The sequence below is a fragment of the Electrona antarctica genome (assembly GCF_951216825.1).
Source record: "Electrona antarctica genome assembly, chromosome: 6".
In the NCBI taxonomy this organism is placed as follows: Eukaryota; Metazoa; Chordata; class Actinopteri; order Myctophiformes; family Myctophidae; genus Electrona; species Electrona antarctica.
In genome coordinates this window covers 10,544,238-10,556,999 of record NC_136811.1, presented here as the reverse complement: position 1 = coordinate 10,556,999, position 12,762 = coordinate 10,544,238, and the positions used below count along the sequence as shown (strand labels likewise).

The window sequence follows — 12,762 nt, the reverse complement described above, 5'->3', positions numbered from 1 at the left end:
TGTCGAGATCATTGGTATTTATTTATTCACTTATAATGTCTTTATGTTTTAATGTGTGTGGTGTCTTCTTTTTTTCTTCTTTTTTTTAAAGATATTTTTAGGCCTTTATTGATAGACCACAGTATAGTTTGACAGGAAAGGGGGAGAGAGATGAGGGGGAAGACACGCAGCAAAGGTCGTCGGGATCGGGACTCGAACCTGCGACACGCTGTCAGGCTGGATTACCAGCCTTATACTGTAGGTGACTGGACCGCTCGGCCGGCTCAGGCCGTGTGGTGTCTTAACAACCCATTCTGGGCGGGAACCCCTTTTGGTGTTTTAACTAAGCATTATGTTATACTTTAGCTATTAGAAAATAGCAGATCTACAAGCTCATAGCGCGCCACCGAGCTTGTAGGTCTGCTATTTTTGAAAAATTCTTTCAGAAGACTTTTTTTTAATTTCGACGTCAGGTCTAAATGGGTTTAACCAGGGCTCACCTAAGAGATCTCTCCAGGTAGTCCTCAGACAAGCCCTCCATCGTTGCTTCCAGTCATCCCGGTTCTCCACTCCATACTCATGGCCAGCTCGTTGGTACTTTGCCCATGTTGGTTCCCACAGCACCAATTTGCTGGCTGGCAGTTCTTGATGTCATTGGAAGTTTCCTGCTATAGTCTCCTTCTGGCTCACCCTTGGTATTCCCTCATACAGAATCTTGTCGGTAACATGTGTACTCTTGCTGATGTCAAGTACTGTGTAACTGGTGTAGCACCCGTCTAGAGACTTCTGCAGGGTTGGCTTTATGGTCCATAGCATTCACTGCTGTATAGATGAACATGACTCCACCGTTGCATAGAAGAAGCTGAGTTTGATTTGACGGGGGGAGATTGGAGTTCCATACACTGGGCATGCCATTCAGGGCCCTCCATGCAAGTGTATAGGCTATACGTTGGCTTTAAGATCTTGCTCGGTTGAGATGAGTCCCATGAAGTCCTTGACTTCACAGTGCCTCTTGTGAGATTACAGATTAAACAAAAAAATAATTAAACGAGATTAAAAAATTCGATTGATTGATTGATTGATTGATGTCTTTATTGACATAGGCAATACATAAAGTTGTACATAGGCCTATCTGTCAAGAGGATAAAGCACAAATAAACCTTATTACATTGGTGTACTGTAAACTTGTAACCCCATACCACATTTTGATGTTCAACCTAAATTAATAATTCAAAAATAAATAAATACACCAATCTCTTAATAATTTACTTTTAAATCTCCCAGAAAGAATGTATGTAATGAAAAACACACAAATCTAAGACACTAGTTTTTCTAGTGTGTGTGTGTGTGTGTGTGTGTGTGTGTTTTAATCTTTACAGCATTGAAATTCTATTCAGGGCAAACCTCTTTTCGAGAATACATTATTGTGGTATGTTGTATCTCCATTCTATTAATTAGACAATGCTGCCCCCTCGTGTCGTGTCGTGACTACCATCCCTCCACGCTATGGGATATGTTTGCCCACTCGCCCACTCATCACTTGATTGACTTGAACAAAGTTCCCATAAACGTAAACGTATGGCTGTCACAAACGTCTATACTTATATATGGAAACTAGTTTTAAATAATGTAAGACGTTTATATGATGTTTTTGTATTATTGTAGTATGTATACATGTGTCTGTCAAACTGCTAATAAAGACAAAAGTATGAATCAATCAATCAATCAATCAATCAATCACAAATTTAATCCCTTATTTTGGGCACAGTTTTGTATTTCGTGGCAGCACACTAGCACAGTGACTAACGACCAACATCATGTTATAAATGGCAACATCGAATTTGCTATACATATTGTACTTGAGTACATTGAGTCATTGTATTGCGTTGTGCTTGAAATGTACTGTAATTCTTAATTAAACATGATCATACAATGCTATGTTAACATTCAGGGAACTGAACTGAACTCTCTCTAGTACTAGTACTAACTAGAGTGTCTCAATATTCATCATATTCACAGTTTATCTAGGTGTAGAGCGGACGCGGAAACCGAGCCTGTAATGTGCGATAATGACCGGATACGGTAGGCGTGCTCCAGACCGGATCAAGAGCACTCAACTGTAAATAGAAACCAGGCTTTTTAGTTTCCTTGTGTACTGCGGAAAGCCTGGCGAGTGGCGACGCGGGTCCACCAATTTATTGCGGAATAATTTTAAAATAGTGTGAGCCAACAATCTGTCTAGACTCTAGAGAGAGACTTCAAAAGGAATATCGCTGACGCTGCAACACTCTAAACAAACGAAAAGGGAAGCGAGTGTGACTGAGCAGAACTGTCACATGATCAGTCCAGTCCGTTTGATCATGTGACAATTTCAGTCACAACATTTCAGTCACAAATCACAACCACAGATATAAAAAGAACAACAGTCACATTTTGCCTCTCGATCTGCTCAGCTGAGCAGCAACTTGGAAGACTGTCACAGCTACCGAGAAGGACACCACACATTACAAGGTAAGTTGTGTTTAGCTCACTATTACTCATATAGCCCTAGATAGAATGTCTGTGATCTTTACATACATGTATTCCATACACCGCCATAGATTGGTGATGGTCCCATCACCCGCGGCGTTTAATTATTAGACTGTTAATTATTAGACTGACATGCGCGCATAAATCTGCTCCGCACGGCGGGCTACTCACCCAATAAATAATAAGACTTTGAGTCAGATATTGTTCTAATACGTTCTGGCAGAAAACGTGCCTCCACTTTTCCACGACGAGCTGCACACGGACGACATATCGTCTCTCATATCAGGGCGACACTGAATTTATCAACTTGCTTGGATCAACAAACGCAAACAAACGTCATCACAAATTGACCAGGGGAGCACAAATGTATGGGGAATAGCCTACTTATTGACGGGTGCGTTATTGCGATTGGTTAATGAATCACACCACCTTATAGGTTTAGGGGTCGCTGAAATCCGAAACTGGTCCCCCCCCCCCCCCCCCCCCCCTTTACTGTACATATTGCTATTTTTTTTTCTAACCGTTTGATGATCTTTACTGTATTTGTATGTCATTAAATGTCCTGATATTAAAAAGGGTATCTTTGAAAAACAAAAAGGGTCCCACACACTGTCAGACACTTGCCAAAATGTTGGCAAGTGTCTGACAGTGTGTGGGACCTTTTCTTTGTTTTTCAAAGATACCCTTTTTAATATGCTCTATCGCGCCTGTCACTAGCCTTCTGAGGTGTGCATCGGCCTTTTGCTATTAAATGTTCTGATGAATTGAAAATAGAGGACCCGTCCCCAATGTAAACAAGCGCTCTGTTTTTCTGGGTATTTCGATCCTCTTAACAGACCTTGTATTGAACCGTGCTTTCCTTGAAATGTGCTTAGGGCCTACTGCTTAGTGCTTACTCTACAAACTACTGCGTCAGGCACCCAGAACTTGAGGCAAGTAAATTGACTCTTTGGGAGCCAACCCAGGGCAAAGCCAGGAGGGGAAAGAAGCGTACCACCTATGTAGACGTGCTGCGGCGCGACAGCTTGGCTAACAACACTGCAGACTGAGCTCAAGAACCTGATGTTGGATAGGAATTTGTGGAGGGCAGCGATCCAGGAATCCCGAGTTGGTGTTGTTGGCTAGACCTCACTCTCGCAGCAACTAAATGAATCAATCAATCAGTGACACTATTAAAAGCATCTTACATTATTCCTAATGCAGTCATGACATGATGAGGAGGGAGTGATTGTCTTTTGCAACTTGATATTAATGTACAAGGAGCTTGCTGCTGAAGGCAACAGCGGGCCTGTGTAGCTACTTGCCAGAGGACCATGTGAGCTCAGACTCTTTCTTTTTTGTGGTTTTGTCTTTTTTTTTTGTGACAGAATGTTACGGGAGACGCTGAGCGTCCTTCTCCTGCTGTCGGCGGCGTGTCTGGAGTTGGCGCAGGCAAGAGGCTGCTCCAGTTTTTTCTGCAGAAAGTCCCACCGTTTGAGCAGCGGCACCGGCGGAGCCAGCGGGGGTGACCCTGGATCGCCACTCTTTCTCACACCTTACCTGGAGAAAGGCAACATAGATGAAGGTATGCATCACAACCCAGTTAACCCATTTTGGACTGAGGACTGAGGCTTCTAAATCCTAACAGTTTTCAGAAAAACCCATGTTTCTGTGTCAGTGGTGTTCAACCTTTTTCATGTCAAGGACCCCCAGAATTATCTGTATTAGGCTGCGGACCCCCATCTGAACATATGTTGTTCCAGGGACCCCCCCACATTTTCACGATTGTTCCAAAATAGGCCTATCTCACAGCCCGCTTTTCACGCCCACTTCCGGTAAATAGTGGTGTCATTAACATTAGCATTTACACGTTTTTTTCTCTGGAGAATCTAAGTACATTTTCTAATGTAAAAATGTGACAGACCAATATTATTATGAAGCAAACAAGATGGTAAATCAGCTCGAACAGATAGAACAAACCTTACCTTGAGAAAACAAAAGTTGTAGACTTCTTAAATTACCTCTGTTAACATGTAGCGTCTATGGAGTGACGTCACGCTATCACCACTAACCCCGAAAGGGGGCGTATTAAGGGGGGCGGGGAAATTCTGTGAGATAGGCTTATAGCAGACCTACAAGCTCGTAGATCTGCTATTTTTCAATAGCTAAAGCATAACATAATGCTTAAAATACCAAAAGGGGTTTCCTGCCCAAAATGGGTTAAACCCGATGAACTCAGACCGAAACCCTGTAACTTCACAAGAAGCTGAACATTTGGCGTCGAGAGAGAGAGGGAGAGAGACTACAGCTATATCACCAGGAAATTATAAGGATTGATGATTAGACTGTAGCCGATTAAAATAAAGTGACAGAACAGTCACAGAACTGTAAACATCACCTCCATAAGGACAACATATATCTAGACATGTGAGTGTACATTAATTCATATACCTAATCTATTATACTTGGTTCTTCCAACATACTCATTGCTTATTTATTGTTCCGTATATTACTGTACATACTGTACATTTTTCTGTATTTATCTCATTGCAGCATTACTGTATTGCACTTCTGGCTAGACGCCAGTCACGCCACTCTTCATTTCATTGTCAAAGTATTTGTATACTGTGTGCAGTGACAATAAATTGAATCTAATGTAATCTAATCTAACGTAGTCAAGGTGTCTCACGTGCAGGTGAGACATCACCTGATGATCACCTGATGAGACATGGGGTGATCAGTCTCTGCATGAAGACCATGGTGTTTAGTTTAGGCTTTTTTTGGCAGGAAATTCTATCCTCACTGTTGTTTAACCCATTTTTTAGGACATTAGACCAGATTCTACAAAATGTCTTCTAAATCATGACAGTTTTCTGAAAAGCTTATGTTTCTATGTCATGTAAGTGGTTTTCAAAACTCTTTTCATGTCAAGGACCCCAAAAGAATATATGTAATTGGCCGCCGAACCCAATCTGTGTTGTTCCAGGGAGCAAAGAAGCAAAGATTTGAGTTAAAAATGTTAGCTCTGAAAGAAAATTTGCGCCACATTTTCACGATTTTTAAAAAATTGCAGATCTACAAGCTCGTAGCGCTGCACTCGGTGCCGCGCTATGAGCTTGTAGATCTGCTATTTTTCAATGGCTAAAGTATAACGCAATGCTTAAAGGAGCATTCAGTGATTTGGAATAAAACCCGGTCCACCCGGTAACAAGATGTGCACATGCTCTACAGTGGGGGAAGTACAACAGACCAACAGCACGTGCACCAATGCCCTCCCCACTCGATCATGATTGGAGGAAGGCCCCTCTCATCCTGATTGGATGAAGGCTTTGCCGCCCAAACCGAAACTAGGGTTTTTTGACCCCAGGGGCTCACTGGGGACAGGGAGGAACTCCTTATATGGTCAGCACACTTTATAGTAGGGAGGATTATCCAAAAAATAAGAAAACATAAGTGATATTTGAATTAAGTGAAATCACTGAATATACCTTTAAAACACCAAAAGGGGTTCCCGTCGCTGTCCTGAATGGTTTAATGGACTGACATGTATTTTTTGTTTTTGTTTTTTTAGCCAGGAGACTGAGTCTGGTGGGACCTCTGCCCAGTGACCCTGGTGTCAATGTCAAGAGCTACGCCGGGTACCTCACCGTCAACAAAAAGTACAACAGCAACATGTTTTTCTGGTTTTTCCCTGCACAGGTAGGTAATCTGCTGGAATATTTTGTTTGGAATTCGGTGGGGTGTGGGGGAGTCAACACAGTACACATACCACACTATCTAGTATCGGTAAATATGTGATAATGAATTGTGCATTTTGCACCCGACCCAGTAAAATGTCAGTATTATTTTTTTGAAGTCTACAGTTTTATTTTGTAACAGACTGCACGACTAGTCTAAAATAAATAAGGAAACGCACAGTAAGAATCCACATTTCCATGAGGCCAGACCTCAATGAACAAAAACACTGATTGTAGAGCCTCACCAATAGGTCCTACAGCGAGGGGCAATAGTATGGGCTTAACCCATTCTGACCTGAGATCAGATTCTAAAAATGTCTTCTACATCCTGACAGTTTTCTGAAAAAGCTGTTTCTATGTCAGTCGTTCTTCCATTTTTCAAAAATAGCAGACCTACAAGCTCGTAGCGCGCCACTCGGTGGCACGCTATGAGCTTGTAGATCTGCTATTTTTCAATAGCTAAAGCACAACATAATGCTAACACCAAAAGGGGTTCCCACCCAAAATGGGTTAAGTTTGACGCGTGCACATAAGATTCAATGTCCAGAGAGTTGTGTCATTTTGGATATGTCAATCCATTTATTCACATAAAGCCATAGATAAACACTTGATATAACAGGACATGGACGCAGCCAGCAACACAAAGCATATAGTGTCACGGTCAAACCGTTTGGCTTCCCCTATTGCACACCTGAGTGCCATCACCCAACTGACGGGTAATAATGGTTACCAAGGTAACCACCCACCCCACACCAGCCACACAGTTGGCTTTGTACGACGCTTATAAGGTCTTTAAATAAATACGTTTTGAAATGTCTATGGGAAAAATGCATTGGGAACTATTTCCTGGGCCTGGCGTCGTCATGAAAGGGGGCGGGACTGCGACGCTCTTTTAGATGTTCGTGTTCCTGTGCATTTACCATAGCTTGCCAAAGGCATTTTAGGTTGCAAACCCCATGTCAAATGCCTAATATACTGTGGATGATATCCAGTATATATTTTGTGCATTGCTGTGTAGACCAACACTACTTGATTGATTGATGTTATTTAGTAAAATGTAAAATAAATACATGCTATATGAATCATGCAGAGGATAACACACAAAGTATAATGACAATTTACAATTTAGGCATTTAGCAGACTCTTAATCCAGAGCGATTTACATTAAGCAAGAACAAAAAGCATGGGAATACATCACATATGTAAAATGCATTTATCGCGAAACATGCGTAAGCTAAGAACGTAACTAGAACATATCTATATAATGACACTATACATATAAACTATAACTAGAACACACTGTACTTATTCAGTGACTGTTCTTTATTTGGTGAAAGGACTAGTCTGACTCAGCGCCGACGCTGTTTATTACACTCGTGCTATTTATGTAGCCTACCTTTTTTTTTTAGACCTTTATACTTTGTCTTCTTATCCTGAAGAGGTCTTATCTGTCTTTGTTCTATTGTAGATTTATCTCTTTCATAATATTTACAGCTGTGGCAGTCAGCAGATATACGGGAATGAGAGGCGAACGGAGTAGGGGTTGGCATGTGATGCATTCGCTAGCATTGGCCCATCTGTCTTCAAACTGTCCAAGCGTTGCCGCAATTAACCCATTTAGGCCTGACCTCAAAATTTAAAAAAAAATCTTCTAAATCCTCCAGTTTTCCGAAATAAATACTTTCACGATTTTTCAAAAATAGCAGACCTACAAGCTTGTAGCGTGCCACTCGGTGGCGCGCTATGAGCTTGTAGATCTGCTATTTTTCAATAGCTAAATTACAACATAATGTTTAAAACACCAAAAGGGGTTCCCGCCCAAAAAATTATGCAAAACCATTGATGGCCCTCTCAGCCTGATTGGCTGAGAGGGCATGCGATTACATGATATTTTATAATTGCTTTAAAAATGTATTAAAATGCATGCCATTTTTGTAACTGTTACTAATAGTTTACATTTAACATTAACATGTTTTTAAATGTACAGTTGTACTGCCTGTAGGTACATCCATAAGTCATAACACGCATAGCTTAGGCAGACATACTGTAACTGATCACATCTTTTCATAATGTAAGCGTTTTTCTTTTTCTGACTATGGGAGACTGCAGTGACTGCTTAGTTCTCACTAACATGTAAAAGCGCTACTATTACTAGAAGTATCACCTTTTTATTTGACCAGTACGACGCCTTGAAGGCGAGTAGCGACCGCTAGGGCTGATACACTCTGCCGGAATAATGTCACTTCATTATTTATTGTTTTTAAATCAAAGGCTACTTAATATCCAACAGAACAAGTGCAGCAAGTGCCTATATGAAGTGTCACCACAAGATGGTGCTCAAATCATAGCTTTAGTTCAAGATCCAGATCGCTTTACTGGCATGAACGGTTCAGTTCAGAACTAAAGTTGTCAAAGCATCCAAATGATGCTATTTATTTGATTTTATTCCAATGTTAAATAAAATGTACTCCTTACTTTCCATGTGTTGGTGTTCTGCAGGTGAGACCAGACACAGCTCCAGTGTTGCTGTGGCTCCAGGGGGGGCCTGGAGGGACCTCCATGTTTGGACTCTTTGTGGAACATGGACCATACGTGGTGTACAAGAACCTGACTGGTACAGTGTGGCTGGTCAGACTTGGCAGCCCAATTCACATGTTTGGCTTTTCCAGACAGCAAAAAAACAAATGACCGTATACGGACAGCAACTCGCGACGTGCTGTGAGCTTGTAGATTGGCTATTTTCGCCAAGCGATATGACACGGTTACAAGTTGAGCATTACTCGCGCTTGCGAGTAATGTTTGCAAATAACAGTGTCGACTGTGGACAGACTGGACACTCAGTCCTAAAGATTGTATTTGAGAATCAAATCGTATTAGCCTTGCATGAACAAAGCCAGAGTGATTCATATAAACCCAGAGGTCTTCCAAGGTTATTCAGGCCAAGGACCCCAGAGCGCGAGAGAGAGAGATGAAGCAGGGACCCCCACTACATATAGTATAACATGCAAATCGACATCAACATGAATGCAACCGTGATGACCGTACTGTCAAATAAGTCTGTGAAGCTAACTATCTATGAAAAGGTTTAATCTACATGTTTAATAATTAGTCAACTTGACCGCTGGCTCTGTACTTCCCCATCACACAAAGACCTAGTGGACCTCTGTAGTTATTCTGAGGACCCCCTGTTGAAGACCCATGATATATACACATCCTTCCCCCCTGTTGAAGACCCATGATATATATACACATCCTTCCCCCCTGTTGAAGACTCATGATATATACACATCCTTCGTATAAATGCGTCCTTCCACGGCAACTCTCTTAACACCCAATCTTTCCTCTCTTTGCAGTCACTTCGAGGGAATACTCTTGGGCGTCGAGCTATTCAGTGCTGTATATCGACAATCCCGTAGGTATTTGTTTGATCATTAAACAAATGGGGGAGGGAGGGAGAACGGGTGGACTGATAAGATGGTTTCTTATATACACCGACTAACCATAAATGAATGGTGTAGTTACTGTAGTATTTACTTGTGATATTTATGTCCAGTGTATATTTGTGCTTGTGGCAGGTTGGAACAGGCTTCAGTTTCACAGACGACGACCGGGGCTTTGCTCAGAACCAGGAAGATGTTGGCAGAGACCTGTATAGGTAACACGACTAGCTGTAGTATCACTAGTAGTATGAGTCGAAATATTAGCAGGTTTCTTTCACTAGTAGTAGAATTCATAGTAATCATCATTTTTCGACCGCGGTCGAGATCGTGGATTTCACAATGCCACACCAGACTTCCCGGTCCTTCATTGCCACCCCCAGTTCCTGCTTACTGATGCCTGTGTCCCTAGCGATGACATCAGGGAATGACAGTTTTCTACCTCTGGTCTGCTTTGAGGCAGGACTCCAGAGAAGAAGGGAAGATATAATCTCATTGTCAGCTCTGTAGCAGTGGCCGGCAAACTGTGTTCTTCTGGATCGGACTAGTGAAGAAACACAGGGAAGGTTGCCGTATATTAGATTAGTCGATGGGTGGCTCTTCCAAGACAGATTTTGCGCTCTCATTAGAAGGCGGGTGTAAGTGCCATGCAACCGTTTCTCTAGTTTCTTTGAAAGTGTCCATGTCTCGGAGCCATAGAGTAGAATCGGCTCAATGATCGTCCTAAATATTTTTACTTTTAACTTACTAAGCTGGGATGACCAGATCTAATGCATGTCATTGCCGGCTGACCAGGCCATACCCTTCCTAGTTTGAAAGTCCTTTTGGGAAGAAGATATATATATGAACCCAAATACTTGTAGTCATCAACCTGTTTCAGAGGAGTGTTGTTAAGTGTTTTTATAATGTGGTTATTGTTGGATTCGCATATATTTACGTATTCAGTTCTTGAGCTACTGTAAGCTCCAGACACACAGACTGACACTCTTATAGACTGCTCGACTCCTGTAGAGTTTGAGAGGCCGTAAAATAAGACATGGAATGCAATCAAGGCATACAAGAACCAAGTATGCATAAAAAGGAACTGTAACATTTAAAAATGGCAATGATCAAACCAGACTCATAAAACCTTTTTGTCTGTGAAATATGTGTTGCCAGGTTATTTAAAATGGTCTTAAAGGAGCATTCAGTGATTTGGAAAAAAACCCGGTCCACCCGGTAACAAGATGTGCACATGCACACGCTCTACAGTGGGGGAAGTACAACAGACCAACAGCACGTGCACCAATGCCCGCCCCACTCGATCATGATTGGAGGAAGGCCCCTCTCATCCTGATTGGATGAAGGCTTTGCCACCCAAAGCCCAAACCGAAACTAGGGTTTTTTTTACCCCAGGGGCTCACCGGGGACAGGGAGGAACTCCTTATATGGTCGGCACACTTTATAGTAGGAAGGATTATCCAAAAAATAAGTGATATTTGAATTAAGTGAAATCACTGAATATACCTTTAACCATGAATCACTAATAATGCCTCTCTCACCTTTTGCTTCTCTCTTGTCCCACCACCATCTCTCTATCCAGTGCATTGACTCAGTTCTTCCAGATCTTCCCTGAGTATCAGGCCAATGCCTTCTATGCCACTGGAGAGGTATGTAGTTGCGTCTTTTAAAACCGTTATTATTCATTTACAATACTGACATGGATTCAAACGCGTATCGTCGGTCTTAATTACCATCTAGTCGTAGCTTTATCTTTTATCAGCATCCGAGCCCTGGCGGCCGTTCTAACGACCTAATTTCCCCTCTGGGATCAATAAAGTTGCATCTTATCTTGTTGTCGAAAGGGGGAATTATTATGCAGGTCTCATGCACACAGCCAGAGACCATGATTAACATTATATAATTTAACACATGCCGAAGAGCCAGCAAGAGACGAAAACACTTTGACAGTTTGTTTAGCTAGGCAGTCAATCCAGCATCTTGAAATACCACTACAGCTGGCATCTAAACTAATGGCCTAATTAAAACGCTCCTCCTCTGTTTATATTCCCGGCATTCAGCCCATGCTTTTATTCAGAGTGACTCGAGTGCAATGGCAGGCAAAACCTACTTTATGCGTCAAAGCAGCCAAAATGTTGTGTCTTGTTCAAGGTCAAAATCCACAGATGTTCTCCAGTGATTTGAAATTAATTTCTCTTTCTTTTTGTCTTGTCCTTGCAGTCGTATGCCGGGAAGTATGTTCCTGCTATCAGTTACTACATTCATAAAAGCAACGCCAATGCCAAGGTTAAAATCAACCTCCAAGGAATGGCCATTGGGGATGGACTCTGTGACCCGGAACTGGTATGTTTCTGAATGGAGCACTTTTTAGATTTTATACAGCCGAGTAGTTTTCAGCCAAGATATCTGGTCATATTGGCAGTGGCGTATCCAGGAATTACGTTTTGGGCAGGCAAGATCATGTGTTAATTGTCGTCTCCCCGTGCACAATCGTAGCACTAAAGGTTTTCAAAGAGATATATCTGCCAGACGAGTAGGATACAAAGGCTGAAAGGCATGCATTTACATTCCAATGGGTGATTGAGGGTCGCGCTCTACCGCAACGGCCAATCAGCTGTCCATTAATAGTTCTCAGGTCTTGTTTTGTCTTCTTTTTTTTTCTCATTGTATGGATTTTGGCCAGGCCAGAAATGGATTTGGACAGGCGGACGCCTGCCCTCGCCTTATTGTAGATACGCCTCTGCATATTGGTCATATCGGATATGTCAAAGTCGTGCTGCTAATTGGTAAATGTATTGGGTTGCTGTACTGTACCAACAACTCCTCTGGCATCCCAGGAGCTCCTGGGATGCCAGGTTGGCAAAAAAAAACCTTTCAGACGAAGCATAAACACTGAGCACAGTTGTGTAAATGATTTAATTTGTCAAGGTGTTGAATGTGTGTGTTGGGCTACCATTAAACACAAATGATGGTCCAAGTTTCACAACTTGGGTTTGTGTACTGGAGTGACCGACTGACTGGAACTCATTTTTATGAAAGTTCCATTAACACCCGGCAGCAACCTGCCCTCGTCCTGTGATTCACTTCTGAGTTTTAACCCA

General features: G+C 42.1%; 1 protein-coding gene across 2 annotated transcripts in view; it reads left to right on the top strand.

The window, feature by feature from the left end:
- The first annotated feature begins 2,095 nt into the window (after window positions 1–2,095).
- Window positions 2,096–12,762, top strand: part of cpvl (carboxypeptidase vitellogenic like) — a 33,347-nt gene continuing 22,680 nt past the window's right edge. For both annotated transcript variants that reach the window (XR_013790263.1, XM_079504505.1), the window contains exons 1-8: window positions 2,096–2,490; window positions 3,876–4,072; window positions 6,059–6,186; window positions 8,724–8,838; window positions 9,578–9,636; window positions 9,800–9,879; window positions 11,244–11,310; window positions 11,882–12,004. Coding sequence is in view for 1 of the 2 variants with exons in the window: in XM_079504505.1 (XP_079360631.1) it covers window positions 3,877–4,072; window positions 6,059–6,186; window positions 8,724–8,838; window positions 9,578–9,636; window positions 9,800–9,879; window positions 11,244–11,310; window positions 11,882–12,004 (768 nt within the window). In the remaining variant the exon portion in view is untranslated. The remainder of the gene's footprint in view (window positions 2,491–3,875; window positions 4,073–6,058; window positions 6,187–8,723; window positions 8,839–9,577; window positions 9,637–9,799; window positions 9,880–11,243; window positions 11,311–11,881; window positions 12,005–12,762) is intronic.